Here is a 22,797-nt window from a genome sequence, read left to right as displayed (position 1 = left end):
CTATTAGCTGACCACCTAAAATTTTATATACAGAAATGTATCAATTTAACTAAACCTATTTCTAAATATTTAAGGAGGTTTGGTTACATCTTAAATCGGTTCAACGGTGGCTAGAGTCAGTTTATTTCACTTTGAAACAACTCTTAAAAGCAAATAAAAGTGACCTGCTTCTAAGCACAGTTGCACTAGCTAAATAAATGCATGTGTGTAGGCTAAGAATCAGAGAGACAAGCAGGTCTGTCCAATCCTAGTAGCGGAGACTACCGACACCACTTTTGTGGGGCTCAGGGTCATCCGTGGCCATTGCAGTGATGGAGAATAAAATGTTTACTCAAAACAGAACCCTGAGTTGGGAATCAAGAATGATTGTCTAAGTTTTGCCCCTGTCTAGCCTTGGGAGAATCTCCTAATGAGACGGTATATCTGAAAATATTAATGCCTCCTACCTGAATGTGGTGATTCAAATTGCAGCAAGCTGGGAACCAAACAAACACAGCATTTTGGTCCCAGTCCTGAAAGAAATTGTATGAATTTCATTTTGTGAGTAAATGGTTTTGGATGGCAGTTTACCAGTTACAAAGCATAGAGAGGTTGTTTCCATATGTTCTGAATTACTAGGTAGGTGCTTTCACAGGACTGTGAGCCCCATTTAAAGCATTTTGTCCAAACTAACTTTAAACAACTTGCTGGGGAGAGGATGGAAGACGTATTATTCAGGGGACTTATTCCATACCTAAATCTTTATATTTATGGGAATGTTAATGTGAAATCCTCCACATAAGATAGAAATCATTCACCCATTTTCAAAATTACGTGCATCCTCACCAGAGAGTCAAAACAGACCAAACCAAATTTTCCTATACTGCAATTTCCCCTCCCACCCCCCCATCCTTGATGTATAGTAGAAGCTGAAACTTTTCTCTAAAAATCTCTGAAGACACTCAGTGGGTTGACCTTCTGAGATGCTGAGAGGCCAGAGGACAGCACTTGAGTGCAGTGTCTCTCCAAGGTGGAGTAATGGGAATTCACCAGTTTCATAATAAACACTTTGGGGGCTGGTACCGACTTGTGGTTCCTACAACACGGCAACACCACCTTGCCAGCTCTTCCCTAGGTGTTCTCCTTTCCTTTATTCCACAAGAGTCCTACCCACACCCAGATTATTTTAGAGAACCACAACCATGTGCTATTGGAGACAACAGTAGCATGAACTACACCCAGCCTGTTAAACAATGCTGGGTGTCACTGTTAATTTGTGCTGTCATGTACAACTTGAGACACCACTGGTAGGCTTGAAATGTGGGACAGCAGTGCCATGCAATGCAGAGATGGATATAAAAGTGCTGGTGGCAAACAAAACCAGTTTAGCATGTCTTAGACTGACAGAAGGTTGGTTTGTGTGGTATATTTTTACATTCTGGTCAGTTTTATGTCTTTATTGTCAAGATTTTCACTATTTTATTTCTTTCTTGTAAGACATAAGAAAAGGTATAAGAAAATAATATTTTATTAATTTTTTTTTTTTTTAACTTCTGATTATTTCCTACAGCTAAAAAAAATTTGGTGGTTGTTAGAGATTTTTGAAGAGAAAATTCCAACTCATCAAAGCATTTTCCACAAAATATTAAAGGAAGAGGCCTCCAGCTATGTGGTAGATTTAATTATCCCACAATATCTACGTTGTGTGGAACACAGAGCACACCATCCCAGTTTTGTGCTTGAACCTGATTCAGAAGAGACAAAGAGCTGGTCTCTCAAGTTAGAGAGCTGAGCTAACAGATCGGTTCTGCCCCCTTCTCTTGTAAAATCACAGACTGAATGGACCCAGTGGATTAAAGGAAGAGTTGGGTTGGTTTGTTTTGATTTTGTTGTTTGGAGTTTTTTCTGGATGGGCAAGATCTTGGTTCACACCTACACGGGCAGACATTTGTATATCTGTAAGTGATGGAGAAAGAGATAGGAGTTCACTTCCAAATACAAAATAAGTAGACGTGCATGACACGATACAGGAGCACACTTACAACTTTTCCCTTCACTCTCACCTTATAGACACTGACACTCAGCTTTCCTACATCAGCATTTCTTCACAGGCAGCATTCAAAATGCTTCTAACGCTCCTTTTGCACAATTACAGAAATTCTCATCAGGTTGGAAACCACCCTGGCCCGTTTCTGTGTGTAATTTCAATGTTACTGTACTCGATGTAATGAGCAAGCGCCCGGCAGCACTGAGGGAGGCTGGAGAAAGCTCAGCACAGCGAAAGACTTCAACTACAAGGCTGCAACAGCGGATGTTCCAAGGCCGGATGGATAGTGAGGACGTCCATACATTCAACACTCTCTCCCAACTTCCACTGGACATGGGGCGCTGCACCTTCGGCCCTGGAAACCCTTTAGTGCCGCGGTGAAGGTGCTGAGGTAGTTTCTGAGCGGGCAGTCCCTGCTGGCAGGTTGTGCCGCGGCGCCGGAGGCAGCGGGCGCGGCGGGCGGCGCCTCCCGCGGGGCGGGGGCCGGGCCGGGCCGGCGGAGCGGCCGCTGCTCCCGCTGTCGCTGCTCCCGCTGTCGCTGCTCCCGCTGTCGCTGCTCCCGCTGTCGCTGCTCCCGCACACGGCAGAGGCGGCAGCGCCGCTGCCAGCGGGCGGCAGGGCGGGCGCGGAGCCCCCATCCCCGCCGCCGCCATGGAGAAGCAGCCCTGCGGCGAGGACGAGTGCGTGGACTCGGGAGCGGAGACGGGCGGGTGAGTGCCCGCGGCGGCTCTCCCCTCTCCCGGGCCGGCGGCGCGACTCCCGCCCGGCCCGCCGGGCTGCACTTGTTGCCGGCGGCCGCCGCCGAGCGCGTCCCGGCGGCGGCGGGGCTGGGGCTGGGCTGGGCTGGGGCGGCTGCGGCTTCGTGTCCCGGGCAGAGCTTACCCTCGGCAGCGCCCGGGCCGGCGCCCGGGCACCATCCCGCTCAGAGCCGAGTCTCCTTGCCTTTCCTATCCTGTCCTTCTGCCGCGCTGAGACTCGGTGACCCCCGGGGAGGCATCGCCTTGCTCCGAGTGCCCCGGGGAGTTCGCGTTCCCCTTCCGTGAAGCGGTCCCCACCGTCCTCCCGCTGCACACGGGGAGGAAGACACGGAGGGGTCGTGGCTGCGGGTTTTAAGTTCGAGCTCCAAGGCACGCTGCGATGGCTCGGCGGAGGGGCCCGCGCTCAGCTCCGCGGGCTGTAGATGCGCCGGTCGGGGCTTGGTGCCGCAGCAAGCCTCTGTCCCGGGGATTGTGCGGCTGGGGATAGTCTGCAAGCGCGTCCAGGACCTACCCTCTCCTTGTGGCAGTGACACCCAGACAGCATCAGGCAGAGAGAGCTGACTCCTTAGAAGAACCATTGAGAGCCGTCTACAAAAGCAAGTTAGATTTGCAGGCGCCCTACAAGCGGGTTGCTGCTGTCGTGATTCTTGTTGTGATACTCACCATGCTAGCCTGTGAACTGCTGTAAACTTTGCTGGTAGTGTCATCTCACTCAAGGAGACTTCTTTTTCTCCTGATTTCATGACCCTGCTGCCAGAGGTGTGCTGTGCTCGTTAGCTGGATGATTTCTCTAAGTTAATGGAGCTGCAAGGATGATCCAGGGGATCTCTCACTCAGCTCACACCTTCAGCCCATCTCTGTGGGAGAGAAAGAGAAGTACTTTCAAGCCTGTCCTACATGCTGCTGCCATGGTATCTTGTCAGGAATGGCAGTGAGCCTCTGCTCCTCCTCTGGCTCTAAAAAGGCAAAAGAAGGTTGCATACTCCCGCTAAGGTTGTTCTTCCTGAGTCTTCCTTCTCCTCACTCCTTGCTCCTCCAGCTGTTTCTCTCCAAGCTCCTTCCATTGTGCATCTCCTTTGGACTCTAGTCTGACCCTTGCAAAACCGTAAAGCTAATCTTTGCACAGTAGTGTCAGGTGAACACCACCAAAACTGAAGTAGCAATATTACAAATAAAAATCTAAAATGTGAAAATGGCATATGGTAATCTTTTTCATACATCCTGCTGGTAATTCAAATAAATTTTTAATCTCTTCTGATGTCTGAGAAGGACTCTTCCCATTACCTTGTATTGTGGGCACACCTAACAGTAAAAGCTTTAAAATATTTTATGTGACATAAGTTCAAAGGAAAAAATCCAGGCCTCTTTTCCAGATACAGGTTAGTCCCCATTAGGGATGCAGGTAAAAGGAAGACAGTAATCAGTGAACTCTTGCCTGGTTCAAGGCTCAAAAACTCCTTGATTGGTCAAGTCACTCTTAATTTGCTCTGTCTATCTGGAATAGAAGAACCTGGGTTTCCTTGGGACAGGCACTTGGAAGGATTTGACCCAGCTGGTGACAGCATTTAAACCTCAGGGACCAGCATGACAGCTGCTTGTGCCTGGTACTGATGAGGTGCTAAAGCTGATGATTTTATGAAGCATCTTTGTCCCATGCATGATGCTGGAAAGTATAGGTTGGTGGGAGAGTCTGTCTGAGGAATTTGAACAATGACATATGGCAATTAATAACTGCAGTGCTTTGCAATGATGTTTATTTTGAAAAGCAATGGGTCTCTGCATTTCAATTATTATTTTTAGTTTTGTTTAGCAGCTATTTAATTCTGATAAACATGTTACGTATGTCTCTTTCACAATGTTTATATTTCAGCTTTCTCACCAAACCAACTGTTCACAGCACTTGCTTTTCCCTGTTACTAGAAGATCTGCTATTTGCTTTGTCTCAGGCCCATCACAGCTATTGCTAAATTGAACTGTGTTCCTTTTTCTCCAATTACTCAATGGTAAAAAAAAACCCCAACCAACCAAACAAAAAAACCTATTCTGAGCTTCAGCAATCATCCTCTGAAACAATAAGGAGAACAACTGTCCGAGTGATTCAGTAACAGTTTTCCATGGAGTGGTCCCTTTCTGTCACTCAGGGAGCAGTAGTGGATAGTGACTATTGTAAATCCAGGCACTGCACACCCTTGCCATCTCAATGATTGTGCATAATGATGTGTGAGCTCTCACATGGAGCCTGGGCTGCTGAAGCTGCTTAGAGCAGCTAACAAATTGAACGCATCAAGTACACCACAGGGCATATGTTGCTTAAGGTTTTGTTGTGGCTGCCAGCAACAAAAGCAGGCAACACTCTCTGCTAAAGGCAAGATCAGTTACAATTCAAACCCTTCATTTTCCTAATCCTTTGGAAAATATGTTCCCCTTACTGCATTTGCCTTGGTAAACAGGGTTGGCAAAAAGTCTGCTGAACAAAAATAGCATATTTGGAGTTCCTGAATCCAATAAGAATGGATTGAGCTGGTGCTGTCAAGTACCTAAATAAAGGGTGTAGAACATATAAGCCAATTAGTTTTATATTGGCTGTTTATTAACGAGATTTGAAATAGTTTGACCATCCTTGATCTGAGAGACTTTGCCTATAGAAGTTGTATCTTCTCAGGAAACATATTTTGGGAGTTTTTATTATAAAAACTTTATTTTATCTGCTACTGACAACTTTTAGCCCAGAAGTATGAGACACAGAGCTTTCTCTGGTAATAGTTTTAGTAGTGGATTTGTACTATAAACCCTGACATTTTAGGGAGAATAAAATAGTCTTTCTTTGGTCTTTTATTAGAAAGAAAACAGAGAGGAAAAACAAGTGGAAGAAAGATTGAAGGGAAGAGAAATGTGTACATTTACAGAACTGTAGTTAAATGGCAAAGGAAAACAAAAAAGTGAGAAAAGTAACAGTTACTTAAAATGAATAGTGAAACTATTCCTTTTAACACTTTCTTCATTTTACAAGCCATGCAAATGCTGTTATTTCACTGTCTTTCAACAGTACAGCAAAGATGACAAACTAAGACAATTTTGGAAGTTGTTAGGCATGCCTGATTTTGAGGCAGCAAGACAGATTGGCTACCACTGATATCAAGGATGAAGCATCAGTTTAATTCACCACGTTCAGGACCGATATCCCAAGTGAATGTGGAAAAACAGGTACTCAATTCTAAAGATCAATGTTCTAAACATTTCAACATCCATGGCAGTTCCCAGCAGAAGTTTACTTGTTCACTTAGTTGTAAGAGCCCGTTCTTAAAAGGTTCACACTTTAATCATTAACTTACTGATTGTCTCAAAGTTTGCCTGAACGTGTAGGTTTTTTTCCTCACTTTGAAGTCATCTAAAGTTTTAAGAAGTTCTAACATTTAATTTATTTGAATTTGCAATTTATCCACTTATATTTCAAATAAATGATTAATCAGAGAAAGTGGGGACACATTGCTGAAGTACCAGGTGTGGCGGTTTTTTGTATAATAAACTAAAAAATTTAAATGTTGATGATGCAAACTGAATTAAACAGTAGTTAATTGTTGAGCATTGGATGAATTTTAGGAAGGAAGGTTATAGTATTTTTCGGTAGTAGGCAACTCCAACAAAACAGCTCAACAAGATATAGAGAAATCCCTTGCAAAACAGAGAAATGAGATGTTTGAAGTTTATGACACTACCATGCAACCGCTATTTGTAACACTTATTTAGCAAAGTCCATTGCTGTTTGGTTACAGTGAATTTTCATGGTGCTTGTTGCCTATTCTACATTTTCTCCTGTCTCGCATTCCTCAAATTAATTTTGCAGAGTTTATGTTCATTTTTGGAGTGCACTATACTTGTTCGTTGGTTTTCCATATGGCTCTCCCTATAGCTGCGTGTGTGATCCTGGCCAAATCACAAATTATTTGAGCCTCTGTTAACTCATCTCTTAAGCAGATCAAAAAAGCCTTTATTTAATTGTTGCAGTTCAGTAAAATGTGTCAGGTTCTAAAGCAGGAAATACACTTGTTAATAGAAGATAAGGCAGCCTGTGTATATATATGTACATATATACATACATACATATATATATATATGAAGTCGTATCCCTCTTAGAGGTAAAACATCAAGATCACAGTAATCCATTTGTGTCCTCAGTCAGAATGGGTCATAAATTATCAAATGAATAGCTGAATGGTTTATTGGGGTGAGAAGTTGCTTTCATGTCTCATGCTTCTGGCTTTAAGGAATTCAACATTTACAACTTTGTATGGCAGTCCTTCAAAGTGACATGTCAGTCTTTTGTCACATATTTCATCCATCTATGAGAAACTCTCAGGAACACAAACCACTGATGTTGAAAGCTATTTTGAGGCCTATTTTTACCTTGGGGCTTCTTTTCTTTTGGTTTGGGGTTCTGGGGGTTGTTTTGCTGTGTTTTTTTTTTGTTTGTTTTTTGTTGTTTGTTTGTTTGTGTTTTTTGTTTGGTTGGTTGGTTTTTTTCCTGACACTTTCACTTCATATATAGACCCATCAGTCCACATATGTCATGATACTCAGGTTGTCTCTGATTTGACATTCAAATAATGTAAATTTGAGCTGTTTGTCACAAGCTGGGGTTGAGGCACCATTTCCAACCAGATTTTCTCAGTGAAGCAAAGCTGTTTGGTTGAACATCAGGGCAGGCAGACCTGTGAGTGCCAGGCACTGGAGCAAGGTGTGGAAAGCAAGGCTGAAACAGAGTTTAAATCACATCCTGGAAGCCATGGGCTCTGCTGGTATCCATAATTTTTAGGTCCCAGCAAACAGCGAGCTGTATGAATGTTTGGTATAAATCAGGCTTCTTCTGTTGTTAATTAAGAGAACCAGGACCTGAGGAGGATAAGCCGGCCCCTGGCCTGGGATGGGTGGACACATGCCACCTGCTGTGTCCCTCTGGGGTGCTCTGTGAGGGAGTGGTGAGCAGGGTGTGCAGCCAGGTGTGCTCACTAAAGCACAGGGTGGTCCTGCCATCCTGGAAGATGACAAATAACTTTTCAAACCTTGTACAACAGTGGTGTCTCTCACATGGGCTCTCAGATGTTGCTGTTGGTAATAAGCTCTGGACTGTAGTGGTTAGAGCTGCCTAATGGGAATCCATCATCTGTCATTGTCACTTTCCTGGAAATCCAGAGCAAGGAGTTTAGAGATAAGTTGCTGTGTGTAATTCCATTTCAATCACCTTGACTGCACAAGCAGAAGTACGATGAGGGTAACAGATTTGTGCTGGACTGGTATTAGTGAAGCAGATTGTAACCTGGCCTGAAGGAATTTGGTGAGAAGAAACCCAGGATGGAGCTATAAAAGCCAAATCTTCTAATTCATGCTTGGGGCTTTATCCCGTGTGCCCTCTAAAGCATTTTCTGAGGGAGGCAAGTAAAAGAAGCTGTTAAATACAGTACTTTTTATGAAACAGTGAAATGTGCCACAACTCTAGGTAGAGAAGGAGTGGGAAATGTGAATCCAGCAGGTTCCATTCCATCAGTCCTAGGCAAGCAAGGGATGCAGAAAGAAGAGACTGTGAACTTTCTATTATTTCATTTTGGGGAGTGGGATTAAGAGCCCTTACAATGGAGACCACAGGATTATTTGGGTACAGTATTTCGCTAGAATTGCTTGAGATGTGTTTGTTTTACACAGTAGGCTGACTTTGGAGATATTGCAAGCTCAGAGACCTTGGTTCCAGCCGTGCCAGTGCATTAAACAGCTGGTAGGGGTGTCCCTGAGCACAGGACAGAGTTGTCCATATTGTTGAATCCTTAAAATGGTTAGATGGCATCAGTTTGAATGGGCCCATCTAGCTCTATCCCATGTCTTTCCTGGGTATGCTCTACCGTGGGCCCGGAGCTTGTTTTGCCCCGTTGCCGTGGCTCAGGGCTCATTCCCAGCAGACCACTTGCCAGGATGTTTCGGAGGGTGAGGTTTTGCTGGTACCAGTGCAGACTGTTTCACGGCACTTGGCCTCAGTCCCAGGCAGCTCCCTTGGGAGCGTTTGCTCGTGGCTGCAGCTGGCAGTGCTGTAGCTGTGTTAACGTGGTGCTGTGCCACGGCTGATCAGTGCACCCAAGGAACGCAAGCGCCCTGTGATGCTGGAGTAGCTGCACTGCTTGTGCGAGCAGAGCTGTGAAACAGCCCTGTTCTTACCCAAAGGAACAGGCTTACAGTGTTTTTATGGACCACACTCAGCAACTGCAAGTTGCACCAGAAACTTCTTGCTGGTACTCAGTGGAATGTTTTCCACTCTTAGATATTTTGAGGCCCTGTATCACTAATCAGCAGTGAGAGGTGCACACTGATCTCAGAGGATTGTTCAATATCTTTTGTGCTCCTGATGCTCTTACCATGTCTAATAATGCTCAAGTCTGATCCTTCAAATGTAGTAATGGGAACTGAGGTTCCACCTTTATCTCAGGCTTCTACCTTCCTATTTTAGTGTCTCTTGACATCTTCACAGCTCCTCTTTGCTGGTGGGCTGACCATTGAGTGCACATTCTTTGCAGACTGATGTGTCTTTTGACTGAGCTATAAGCCTTTCTTTTCAGTACCTTACACTGTTTCAATATCCTGTTTGATAATTTCTCTTCTCATTATGTGTCTATAAAGGGAACAGTCCTCTATTTGTTCACTTTCTGTCGTGGGTTTTTTTTTCCCTTTTATCTATAATCTGACATCTATCAGAGGAAATAGGTTGCTGCGAGACCACGTAATAGGCCTGGAACCTCTGAGCCCCAGTGTGGTCCCAGGTCCCACCATTAAAGCTTTACTCTTGGGTTATCCTGTCGGAAAAATCCTCTCCAGAGGGAAATGATACAAGACAATACTCAGGATGTTTAGAACAGGAATGAAAAGAACAGAAAGGAACACAGTTACTTGATGTCCACAGAGCTTGTATGCCCCAGGAGATGTTTATTTCAGTACTTGATTTTTCTAATGCATGATTCTGTCAAAGGGAATGTTGTGTGTGCCTGTCTAAAAAGCTTAAAAGACTTATACTAACTTCAGAATTGATTGTCCTAAATAGCTGACTGAAAAGAAAAAAAAAAATTAACTTATAAGCCACTTACCAATGCATGCCATGAATCTGAATGGTTTCTTCTAATATTTTGAGAACTATAGTGATTTTGCTAGCACTGTTTGGTTTGGGTTTTTTTGTTGCTGTTCTCAAGGACTAGATTAAAGACAAAGAAAGGAGCTGGAGGGAGAACAAAAGGTGATTCAGGTCGTCCCTGAGAACACACAGAGAGATTCATATTCCATCCCCTTTGGTTTCAGACACATGGTCTAGGATTCTACATTAGAAATGTGGTTTCTGTAGGCTTCTTGATCAGAAAACAGCTAGAAAGAGGTACTTCAGACCTCTCTTTTTACTGACAATAAAGACAGCTTAGGGAGGGTACAGCCCACATTTCGGTATCTGAGGTTGACATAAGCCTTTGAGCCTAATTACCTTTTTTTTAATTTGTAGATGTCGGTTATGCAACAAACATGAATTAAATATTAGCTTGAACCATATTAGAACTACAAAAAAACTCCTGCAATACAATTCTAAAGTCTATTAAGATGCGTCTGTTCAATTAGTCTCCAAGCACACTGTTGTCTCCTCCTTTCTCACCCCCCATCTTTTTATTTTTCCTCTTGTTTCATTTTTCAAGTCCTGCATGTACACTCTCAGTTAAGGACTCATTAATTCTCCATGTCCTATAATGTGCCTGCAGCACTTTGGGATAATAAAATAGCAGTGTGAAGTAATAGATATGCTGTTCCAACTTGCAGTAAGCAAAAGACAAAATGTTGTCTCCCTTCCATCCGAAATACAAGCAGTGCAGATTAATTTTGAATTAGCTGCCAACTGCTGAACACAGACACACTGAAGGACAGCCCCAGGCTGTTTTCAAACAGAACTGCAGACTAAATGAATCCTTGCTTGGGATGCTTGGAGGCAGCTGGATGTATATTGCTTGCCTCTATGCTTCTGAAGAGTGACATGTTACACAGTTTTCACACCCTTTCAAATATACATGGTGTCAAGTGACACTGATGTGACTTGCTGCTGAAAATACTGTGTGGTTTTATGGCCTGCATAGCACCTTAGCCAGCCCCTGGCATCACTTCCCCTTGGTCCTTGTTCAGAGCCAGACCAGTGGTGTGTACATTGCCCATTGAACAGTTGGAAGGTCTCCTTCTCTGCTTATATTGATGTCCAGGTATTAGAAAGATAAATTAGAATTTATCAGTCAGTAGAATTGCCTTGGTAAATTTTAGGGCTTGATGTGCTTCGGTGGTCTCAGATCTAGGGTGAGGTTAGCAAAGCTTGGGGAGAGGGATGTGCTGCTGATAGTGGGCACAAAGAACGCAGAATTCACGGGCCACAAGGACATTTGGCAGAACTCACAAGATAAGGAAGAAACTAACAAAGCCAACTAATTTCAGCAGCTGTGCTGAAGTCAGCTCAGTAGAAAGCAATTTTTTGGGGGGACACCATGACCACCGACTCCCAGCCCAGTGACTCAGGAGACGCAGTGACTCAGGAGACAGGCTGATCATTGGCGTGGGAAGTGAGAGCATCCTGTGGCCAGTCAAAGGCAGAACGCTGCTCAGCAGCAGATCTCTGTGACTGGTAGCCAATGACCCCTGATTCCTTTGCTTGCTGGAAGATAGGAGTGCTGTGGAGCTTTGACGATCAGGGAGCCAGCCTGTGGTGAGCCACGCCAGCTCCCTGCTTTGCACAAACTAGACAAAAGAAATGGGAATAACTCATCTTGGTGCGTGAATTGGTGCTGCACAGGGGGCAGGGAGCCCACATTCAGGACAACAGTGTCATTACTGCCTCTGCCCTTCCTAGCTGCATAAGGGTCCTGGGGGTGATTGGATGTGGGGTAGCACTTGATTCACAGAGGAGATGCTGAGGAGGTGCAGCTCTGTATGGGGTGCCTGAGAGTGGCTGCTAATGACCTAAACCTGTGGTGTTTGCCAGTGGGACAAAGATGTTTCCTTGCTCCATGGCCTTATCAAAGTTACTGGGGGTACAGGAATAGCAAAGAAGAGTGAGAGCTGCAAGCACCCACCTGCAGCTTTTACCCAGCATTGCCCAGATCTTTTCCAAAACCTATGAAAACTTGATGGTATTGGTGAGCCCTTTTCATGAAAAATGTGAAAAATTCAGGTTCTGTCATCTTTCACTAGTCCAGCAGGATTGGCAAGAGTTGGGGGTAGTTCCTCATCATCTTCTCACCTAACCAGTACTTTTGGCATCTGATCTACAGAGTACTGAGTGCAAAACTGTAAAATATGGGGATAACTGTAATGGCTTTGCACAGGTATGTCCATATTAAAATCAAAAGCAGATACTACAGATATGTGGGATTGATGTCCTTTACTCCCTTGGTTGCCTGAGAGCCTAGAGTATGAGGGTGTCCAGAGAATATGCTTAGATGGCATCTACTTCCACACATCTCTTGGGAGCCAAGGCTCACATGGTTTCTTTAATTTAAAGCAATGTTGCAAACTTGCTACAGCTGTTATGCAAAACAGGCATTTAGGTTTGAATCCAAGGGCTGTGTCAGGGCTCCCCAAGCACTTTGCCTGCTCAGACCACTGCAGGACACATGTGCCATGTGTTTATGGTGGCAGAGTGCTCTGGTGCATGGGGTCTATTTTAGGGACCCAACAATCGTGAGGGTAGAGGCTGTAGCTGCGAACTCCAAACCCAAACACCCAAAGGTCACAGGTAGAGCCTCGGCAGTGGAAATGATTTTTTTTTCTCCTTAAATATTAAGCGATGGCAAGTTTGTTTTATCTTATTTTTTCCTGAATCTTCAGGACATAAGTGGGCTATGTTTTAATCAGCTCAGTATGGGGTTTTCAGGAGTTTGGGGTTATATGCAGCCAAAAAAATTAACTACACTTTTGCTCAAAATACTCATCTGCTCTGACTTTCTCACAGGTAATCCAGTATGCACTCAGCTAGAATCAATGGCTGTATAGTTTTATTGAGACGTCTTCAAGAGGAAATGGGTCTACTAAAGTGAAAAGCTTTGTCATCTAAATGTTTATATTTTGGCATTCTTTTTTTTTTCTTCTCTGACAGTTGTGACTGTAGAAGTATAAAAATTCTGCTCATCAAATAGAGCTTTCATCAAAATAACTCCAAAAAAACATAATCTGCAAAGCAGCATTTAGAGGCTATAAAGTGAGGAAGGAGAGAAGCTGAGTCAAAGTCTAGTAGACTTTGTACTCCTACCCTGTGTCTGCAGCAGGCTATTTCTTCCTTACAGAGAGCCTTCTGAGCTTTTATTTTCACACCTAGAGTTAGGTAGCATGAATAACCCCAAGATAAAACCATAGTTACTTTACTCATTCTATTTACATATTTTAAAAATTCACATGAGATGCCAGTTTTTTGGAAGCAGCATTCAAAACCTGTTCCAGTTATTATTTTCGTACAAAAATAGTGCTAAATGGGCATCAAATGATTTCAATAGGCACCAAGGGTGTTACTTTTGGTGAATTTTTCATTATGTCTTTTTGATTTGATACATTCTAATTAAAATCTTTATCTTGCAGGTCTGAGTACAGCCGTATGTCCTCTACCAGCAGTGAGTATAACTTTGAGATTCTTTTTTTAAATTGATTATTATATTTTCTTTTGTTCTGCTTGCTAATATTTATTAACCTGGTGTTGTTGACAGAGTTCACTTTGACACAGTTAAGCCTCCACTCCTTCTCTTCTTGCATCTATGTCTAGAAACAGTGTAGAAAATGAAACCGCTTTAATATTTATGACCAAAATACAAACCATGTGTGAAGTCCTAAACATTGGCGCTTACAAGGATGCAAGGCAAAATGAGAACAAAATCTATAGACACTGTGTGGGCCAATGTGAATGGGCCCTCAGGCCAAAGGAGTTTGCAGTGATGAATGTCATTAGAGCTGGAAATGCAGGAATAATTGAATGATTATTGTAAGCTGATGCCAACAAAGCACTTCTGAGCAGCTCTGGTGAAGTCAGTTTTTTATTTCAGAGATGGTAGATGCCCTAGTAAGTGCCACAGTCTTTCTAGATATTTACAATGCCAGTTGATTTTTAGGTTATCCAACTAATAGAAGACTAATTGCTGTGTCTATATTATTTTTTCTCCAGTTTTCACCAATGCAAAATGATGATTTTTTTAAGCAACCAGGAACACTTTTTCACTCCATTTACTTCCTTAGTTGTAGAACACACTGCATCGGCAGCACTTTGAAATGCAGTAATGCTTATTCATGCATGACTGCTGGTATCTCTCCTTGTCCAAGTGTAAAATGACGTCTGTCTTCCTGATTCACACATGGACATGAGCTTTATTTATGCCAAGCAAGCACATCAAAAATTCCCAGATGACAAGTTGTGTTTTATAGTCTGGATCTTTAAGCACCATGAAAATCAGAGGGGAAGAAAGCTGTCAGTTTTTCTCTCATTCACACATTCTGGCTGAAGTGTGGAGAGGGTTATTTTCCATCTCCTGTGGTCTTCACTGAAGGGCTTTAATTGATTTCAACAAGAGCTGGATGAGACAGCATTCGTAATGTCTGACTCCTGAGCTGATGTGACTAGCAAGGAACTCGCTGTCGTTCCTCCATCTGCTCGGTGTGTGTGTATCTGAAAAAAAAGGGAATTTGGTGCAGCTTTTTCCTGAATTCTGTTGTTTAAATAGATTTCTGGATTCTCACTGTCAGGCATAGTTTTTGAAATGATTGAGAAGCAAAATCCAGACAATCAGCTTCTCTGTGATAGTGAAAGCATATTGGATTTGCTTGGTTACACCGGATGTGTGGCACGCCACCTTCTCAGCTGACAATTTCAGACGATGTCTTGGGGAATATACTGCCAACTTCCTCCACTTTTTGGGTAGTGATTCACAGTTACTTTCTTAATGGAGGCAGATTAGTTCAAAAAGCACAGTGCAAGTAGAGTATATCTCATTTAAAAACTTGGGTTGACTCCCTAAACAACTTTGCATGACCGCTGTGCATTTTACAAATAAAGGTTACAAATTATATTCGTGAGCCTTGGTTTAAATGAGGCCTTTCTAAGGGGAATGAATGTTTTGTTACGTGGCAGCTACAGTGTGTCATGTTAACCATGGTCTCCTCAGTGTCTTGCCGGCCACTGCTGTCCAGTGTATGTGGCCGCTGCCGTTGCGTTTCAACACCAGTAATTTGTCAGTACACGGAGGTATTATCATTCCAGCAAAGACACACGAGTTCAGGAGACAGAAAAGTCTCCTTCTTTCTCTCTTCTGCTTCCAAGGCAAATTATAGTGATACAGCTTCACAAGTGGAAGCATTTAACTTTGCCTTTTGAGGGGTTTGTGTGGTTGGTTTGGTCAGGCACTGCAACAGTGACAGCAGCAGTTACATAGAAGAATTTTGGTAAAATAGAAATACTTTCGGAGGCTGGTAGTGGGTATGTAATGCATTTTTAAAAAAGATTGTTGGAGAAGAGAGATTGAAAATAAAAGGTGATTTGGACTTTTTAATTTGGGGAAAAGATTCAATAAGTGGTATCATTCACTGTACAGAAAGCAGTCTAGTCAATGATGCTGTTAGGCCCTAGTGTAGCACAAAGTAAGTGTTATAAATTAAGAAAGAAAGAATCTCCATTACCTGCAGCTGCTTCACTTGAAGGTCCTGTTCTAATGGAGTTTATCTAAACAAGAAGGATTTGGTTTTACAGGGGTCCTATTTGGTGGCACCAATGGGATTCCAATTTCAGTGTCTAACAAGTAAATAATCTTTTCACTTTCTGGATTAACCCCAGAAAGTGAACTCTGGACAATGGTTTTCCACAGACATACCAAGAAAAGGTTAAGAAAGACTTAGCAGGTGAATCAACTACAGCTTCTATCACAGCAGCTGAGCAAGCTGCAAGACTTGGCACCAATGCTACGTTGTACAGGAATTCCAGACCCCCCAAGTCAGAAGTAAAACCTCATTGGCTGCTAAGTGGCAGTGGCAGGATCATTATGTGCTAATTTCTAGTCCATTTTTGTCCCTGAGCACATGGCAGCAGCTATTGTGGTCAGTGTACTGCTTCAGCAGTTCAAAGCCCCGCCTGGTGGATTGGTTGGATCTTGGGGTTTAGGCAGCCTCTCACTTCTTTTCTCCTTTGCCCTTGTGTCCCAGCTTCAGACAACTAAAAACACTTTTTTACTGGCAGCATTCATCAAGCGTTTGTGGTTTTGTAGAGAAGACAATTTGGGGAAGAGTACCAACATTTGCAGAGTGTGTGTATTTCGGCAAGAAAAGGCAGCAGGTGCCTGCTGTGCAAACTCTGGCTGTTGTCAGGGTGACTGTGTGCCACTTAGCCTCGTCTTATTGAGTTGAGTAAAAAGGTCACACAAACCTGTCTGTAGGATAAGGTATCTGGAGGTATTACAGCTTTCAAAGGTTCAGCAGTGTGATTTCAGTGAGAAGAAATGTTTTTTTTTTTTTACTTTGTTCTTTAGGACGACGAGTGCTTTGTCTTGTTGGGATGTTTTTCCTATTGGCGTGCCCTTCATTAATCTAGGAAATGTATTAACCTTCTTTTTCCTCATATTTTCAATTACCTTTTCAATTATGGTTTTTGATTACCATTAGGAATCCCTAATTCGATATGAGAGAGAATTATGCTAGGTGCTTTACACCCACAGAAGGGACCTGAAGTACTACATAATGCCAAAATGTAAATACCATATGTGGCATATGGATACAGACAGTCAGAATCACAAAGAAGTAATTAATTAATGTGACACAGTAAACAACAGTCTCTGTACATCATAATTTTAATTATCTTCAGATTGCTTTGAGCTTATCCATTTCAGGGATGATTTTCAACTAGGGACGAGGAGTTTTGATGGAGGCTGCTTATTGTCTCTTCTGCTTAATCTTTGTATTGATGATAATGGCTCCTCAGAAAGACCCAAACCAGAAATAGACGTTTTGAAACATGACTTTTGTCATTTGTAGCATTCACAAAGGATGAGAGGAAATGGCCTCAAATTGCACCAGGGGAAGTTTATAATAGATATTAGGAAAAACATTTTCACTGAAAATGTGGTCAGACATTGGAACATGCTGCCTAGGGGAGTGGTGGGGTCACCATCTCTGGAACTGTGTGGATGTGGCACTTGAGGATGTGGTTTAGTGGTGAACAGGGTAGTGCTGGGTTAATGATTGGATTCAATAATCTTAGAGGTATTTTCCAACTGTAAGGATTCTGTGATTTGAAGTATTCCACACCTAGTCAGCCCTGAAGCCAATGTAACCAGGTTGTCTTAGAAATGATTGTGGAAGTGATTTCTTTTCTTTTTTCCCCCTTAGCCATTTTTAGCCTGGTAGTCAGTACACATTTGTACTGGTCCAGCTAAGTTGGTAAATGAAATCTAAAACCAGTCCTATGGCATAAGATGCACATTTCTGGAAGATTTTAGAGCACTTGAAATTATAGAACCCTGTAGCATGCAATAGTTCAGGTTGTGCTTCTCAGTGAAGTAAAGGACTTGTCACTCACCTGCTTTGCAGTTAGAAAGCCAGTAATTCTCCTTTCCCTGCTCTCCCGCCTTTCCTTTAGCAGCTAGGAAACAATTGAGTCCTTCATATTCATATGAGGGTGTTCATATTCTCTTGTGGTAAACCTGAGAGCTGGGGTATTAAAATTTTTATTTCCGTGTTGCACATACCCACGGAATTTCACCCACTTTCTGGTTCTCGAAATTGAGCGCAAGAAAGTTTGTTTTGGCAGACATAAAATATGTGGGTTACTGCACGTGTTTCTTTTTAATAAATGCTCTGTTTGATATCCTGTTCCTACGCTGGTATAAATTCAGATCTTTGTTTGGGAATTTGGTCAAGGTTTGGTCAACATTTTGTCAGTGTCATCTGTGTTGGCTCCCCGGGCTTGTGACCCTGTGGTAAGCCCACACTAGAGAGGCTGCTGCCAGAACCTGCAGAGCCTTGCAGAGAGGAGCCCGTGCTGGAGCAGGTCAGGGCTTGTGAGCCCATGGGGGCCCACGCTGGAGCCCGCTCCTGAACCTGCACCCCACAGAAGGAACCCATGCTGGAGCAGCTGGTGGAGAACTGCAGCCTGTGGGAAGGACTCACGTTGGAGAAGTTCATGGAGGACTCTCTCCCACGGAAGGGACCCCACCCTGGAGCAGGGGAAGGACTCCTCTCCCGAAGAAGGAAGCAGCAGCAGAAATGCTGGTGAACTGACTGTAGCCCCCATTTCCCATCCCTATGTGCCACTGCACGGAAGGAGGTGGAGAATTGGGAGTAAACTTAATCACAGGAAGGGAGGAGAGGTGGGGGAAGGTGTTTATACGATTTGTTTTATTTCTCATTATACTTTGATTCTGATTGGTAATAAATTCAAGTAGTTTCCCAAAACCAAGTCTGTTTTGCTCATGACAGTAATTGGTGACTGATCTCTCCCTGTCCTTAACCCATGAAACTTTCATTAAATTTTCTCTCCCCTGCCCAGCTGTGGAGGGGAGCAATAGCGTCGTTTTGGGGGGTACCTGGTGTCCAGCCAAGGTCAACCCACCACAAGATGCCTTGTAACAAAAGCACAGGGAGAAATGGCTTCCTGTTACTTGTGTATCAATTCAAAATCTGTCTTCAGTGAACTGTTAAAGGTGATGAAAAGTAACCGGCAGCAGGAAGGGGAGTGGGTCTGATTTTGGCTTTGAAAAATCTGTCACAAATCTTAAACTACATAATATAGTTGCCTGCTTTAAGTTAGGTTAGTTCTGATTGATTCTGACCCAGGCACTGCTGGACTGGATATCTTTTAAGTCTGTTTCTCCAAACAATGTGATTTAATGAGTGTAAGGATATAATATTTTTTTTTTTTAATTGCTATACAAAGATACACTGTGGTATATTGTCTCTTATTTCCATAGAGAACAGAGAAGCTTTTGCAATGGCTGGCAATAGGCTGTATTAAATACAATTATAAAAACAATTTACAGCAGGCTTGCCAGCATCATCCTGCATATCCAGAAGGTGTTATTATAAAAGGAAGGCTAATTAAGGTATGAGGAAAAATGCAAGAGAAAATTGGACCCAAATCATGTAGAGTCTTAGCCTGCAGCATCTGTCAGTGTAGCAAATTCAGGTGTTTTATATAGTAATGAAATCTGAAGTGTCAGCTCCTGTGGAAAATAAAGCTGTGGAAAATATAATACATCTTCTGCATATCTTGTCTGGCTCGTGTTATGATGCCAGGGGTAAAATGCAATGCTGCTTCCCAGTGTGGCAGGGTGAAGAAGGAAAATGTCACTGGTATGTGCAACCTAGCAGTCTTTGGCTGTGCAAAACATTAATGTAGCTGCTTGTCATCAGATTCCACTGCGATGAAGGACCAAATGCTTGCATACAGGATGGAAAAGTACAGTACTGATCCACAGAGAGTTGAGCTTGGAGAGCACCTCTAGAGATGAGGCACAGCCATGTGTAAGGACATGCACAAAAGAATGCGTGAAACTTGAAATCAAACCTAGATTTGTTTTTTGCATTCCAAATGGCATTGACTACAAACATAGCATTGCCCTTGTTAAGACTGAAGTTCCTGTTCAGATTTTTCTGGCTTGGAGTAACCTGTGTATCTCCATTTTGTTTTGGTTGTTTTTTTTTTTTTAATTCAGAGTTTCGCTCTTTGGGATCACAGCACCAAGCTGTGTGTCCCATGGCTTAATTACTTTCTACTGGCTTGGTGCTAGCTTGGGATTTCTGTATCAAGGATGTGCAAGTGTACCCTAAACAGTTACTGGGCCAGAGTTATCAAAACACTGTTTGCAGTTGTTTTGTGTACTCTTTTCTGACCACATGCAGTCAGGTTTTTGTCTTCTTGTCATACAGACACAGCAGATGAAAACTGGATTAGTTATTTAAAAAGACTAATGTGTATGAATGACAATATGAATATTATTCTAGCTCATTTTTTTAAGCCTACATAGTCATAATCAAACCCATGTAACCAAATACATCCTCATTTTTAATAATCCAAGCATATTTCAGAAGCATAAGAAATCTTTGATAGGCACTGAGCTATCGAGTGCCATACAGTTGTACTAAAATCTTGTACATACAGTTGTATGTACAACATACAGTTGTACATGTATGTATGACATACAGTTGTAGTAAAATACAGGAAATATGTCAGTGAAAGTTAAATTGGATTATTTGGTGATGTGGGTTAAATTTCCCCCTGTGGAAGTGTTACTGCTGCTGTCCCAGAGAACCACAACGAGCAAGGCAGCCATTTAGTGGGCATTTTAACCCTGAGAAATGGGTTGCAGGAAAGCTCTTGGCACTCTAAGTTCAGCTGGTACACTGATGAGAATGATCTGGAAATTGTTGCTATGTCTGTCTGAATTGTTAAAGCCCAAAGAAGGAAGCTAGAAAAATAAATCTGTCCCATGGCAACTCCTGACTCAGAGGCACTAGTTGGGATAGAACAGGAAAAGACATCTGAGTCACCGAGTCAAATAACAAAACACTTGTGAAGGCTGAAGCTATTAAGGCAGTTTCTACTAAATGTTGCCAATGCCAACAGTTAGTTTCCTCATGGCCACGGTACATTATCGTGGGGTACTTTCTTTCATCTGAACTTTTGAAAATAAATAAATACCATTTGTTTATGCATGCTTAGTGGAGACTGGGACATTTGGTAATAGCGCATGCCACATTCTAGAGCAGTAGATGTCCTCTGCCTGCTTTATTTTTATTGGTACAACACTTGTTGATTCATAGTCTAGGGAAAAAAAATGTAATTGTATCTATAGTTTATAAAACATTAATGAAATGTTTACCAGGTGACTCCTGGCCACCATCACAGGGGACCAGGGTGGAGCATGGACAACAAAGCACACTTTCTATTCCTGCTTCCCTTTTCCATCAGCTGGTAGGGGTAGATCTTTGAGCCACACGCTGCTGTCAGCTGGAAGGATTATGAGATTCAAACCAATTTTCCACTACTGCTAAGTCCAAATGGGTCCTTTGCTGTAATGCTTGTATTGTTCATTGTCTACAGAGACACAAACATGGCAATGCTTGGCCACGCCTCAGGGTTCTATCCCATGTTGTCTTTGGTTGCGTCTTCAGTGTAGATGTTTCAGTGTGACTTCTGCCTCCTCTCTGGCTGGCTTTCCCTGCCACATCTTTGTGATACCAGGAAGATTTGTGCCAAAGCACAGACTGATTAAAAAATGTCTGTCTGAAAATTAACATTTTTAGCCAAACTAGTTTTCTAACTGCCACCAGAAGACACAATCCTTATTACTCCTGAAGTCTGAGAGCTTCTTTTCAGTATGTTCAGCAACTCTTTCAACTCGTGTCTAGACCTGACATATGGGAAGCACTGGAAACACTTAGCTGAGAATAGTAGGGGGAAGAGTGCCAGCAGTAAAGTCTTAAATTGTCATAAGCCCATCATAAAATCACACTTTCAGTTAACTAAAGTACATTGTGTGTGGTATGGAGCTCATTGTTGGACTGAATTTGTTAGCCTCTTAAGTGTGAGTGTTTTGGGGAGTTTTTCTTTAAGGCGGTGTTCTTTCTGCCCTTTTATAAAAAACATTTTTGAGAATCTCAGCTTTTCACTGGAGTGGAATTTTAAGAAAACACAATACCTATAATCAGAGAACTTTGAAAACTATGGTGTTGTATGCAGTTTTTTTACAGCTTTTGATTTACTAGTAGTTGCTGATGGGAGTTTTATTATGTAGTAATTTATTTACGTAGTAATTGAATTACACACACAACTTGCAATTGATTTACACATTGCTGCTCTCTACAGAATCTGGTATTAATACCAAATATCAGTGTCTGGGTTCTTGCCGAGAACTATGATCCTTATCTGTGGCTGAGGAAAGTTTTGAAGACTTCAGTGCTCTCCAGAGGATAAGTAGATGATAAGGCTGTTGGGTTTTTAAATTGAAATTTGGATTATTTCTAATGATGTAACATAATGTTCAGCTTATTTTGTTGGAGGAGAACATCAGGCAGCCAAAATAAAGAGCTCATGGAGAAGCCCAGAGCATTGGCAGAAAAATCATTATCTTACAGGGTGTTTGTAAGGAATTGCTAAGCAGTTTACTTGCTTGTAATCATGGTGTGAAAGCACCCACTGTAGGTTCCTAAGTTTGTTGGCACGAAGACCACATGCACTTTCTTCTCAGAGCTGGGAGTCCTTTTTTTCATTGGGTTCTTAATATACAATAAACACAGCCTCTGCTTTGACATGCCTCCAGGCTCCGTAGAGCCTGGGTGGAATACGCACACCCTGCAAAAAGTGTCAGGGACATGGGATTACACATCCAGAAACACAATATGGCATTCTCATCCTTTCTTTTTTAGCCTCTTTCTGAAGGGAAACATGATGTAAACTTGTGCCGTCTTTCTTCACAGAGATGCTAACTTCCCACAGGTTTCATTGGAACTGAATGAAATACACTGGGACAAGAGGGAGAAAAAAATATGAGTTCGTTAGGACCCATTTTTTTAACCTACAGCTGGACAGCCGGCCCACAGAAAACATATCCTTTTATACTAAGCATGAACTGCTCCTTAGCTACCAGGTGGTGAAGGGATAAGTGAGAAACCTGCGGCAATGTGAGTGAAGAGATGAGGGAAATGGGGGCTGAGAGCGTATCTGTGACCTAAGGAGTGACTGACTCTGTGCCGTGGTATGAACGGTTAGCAGCCTGAATAAAGGAGTCAGAGAAGTTGGCTGTAGAGAATATAATGGGAGACATGATAATAATGTAGTTCAAGATCTTTTCTTCTACAACTCTTACCACAAAACCACTTCTCACTTGTGCACAAGGAGTACAGCAAGATGATGCACTGGAACAAGGTAACGTGTGTAGGCCCACACAGATGAGGCACCCCCGATGGAAGTGCATACAGTGCAGAGTGAGGGGCCTTATCTGA

The 22,797-nt window shown here is 42.7% G+C and overlaps 1 protein-coding gene across 1 annotated transcript in view; it reads left to right on the top strand.

Annotated features, from left to right (window-relative positions):
* Positions 1-2,677: 2,677 nt before the first annotated feature.
* FAM124A (family with sequence similarity 124 member A) overlaps positions 2,678-22,797 on the top strand; it is a 42,305-nt gene continuing 22,185 nt past the window's right edge. Inside the window, exons 1-2 of the mRNA XM_040057289.2 lie at positions 2,678-2,736; positions 13,405-13,436. Of these exons, the coding sequence (XP_039913223.1) occupies positions 2,678-2,736; positions 13,405-13,436 (91 nt within the window). The remainder of the gene's footprint in view (positions 2,737-13,404; positions 13,437-22,797) is intronic.

The sequence above is a fragment of the Hirundo rustica genome, chromosome 2, assembly GCF_015227805.2.
Source record: "Hirundo rustica isolate bHirRus1 chromosome 2, bHirRus1.pri.v3, whole genome shotgun sequence".
In the NCBI taxonomy this organism is placed as follows: Eukaryota; Metazoa; Chordata; class Aves; order Passeriformes; family Hirundinidae; genus Hirundo; species Hirundo rustica.
Note: the sequence above shows the minus strand (reverse complement) of the source record. Positions and strands in the feature narration are given on the sequence as shown.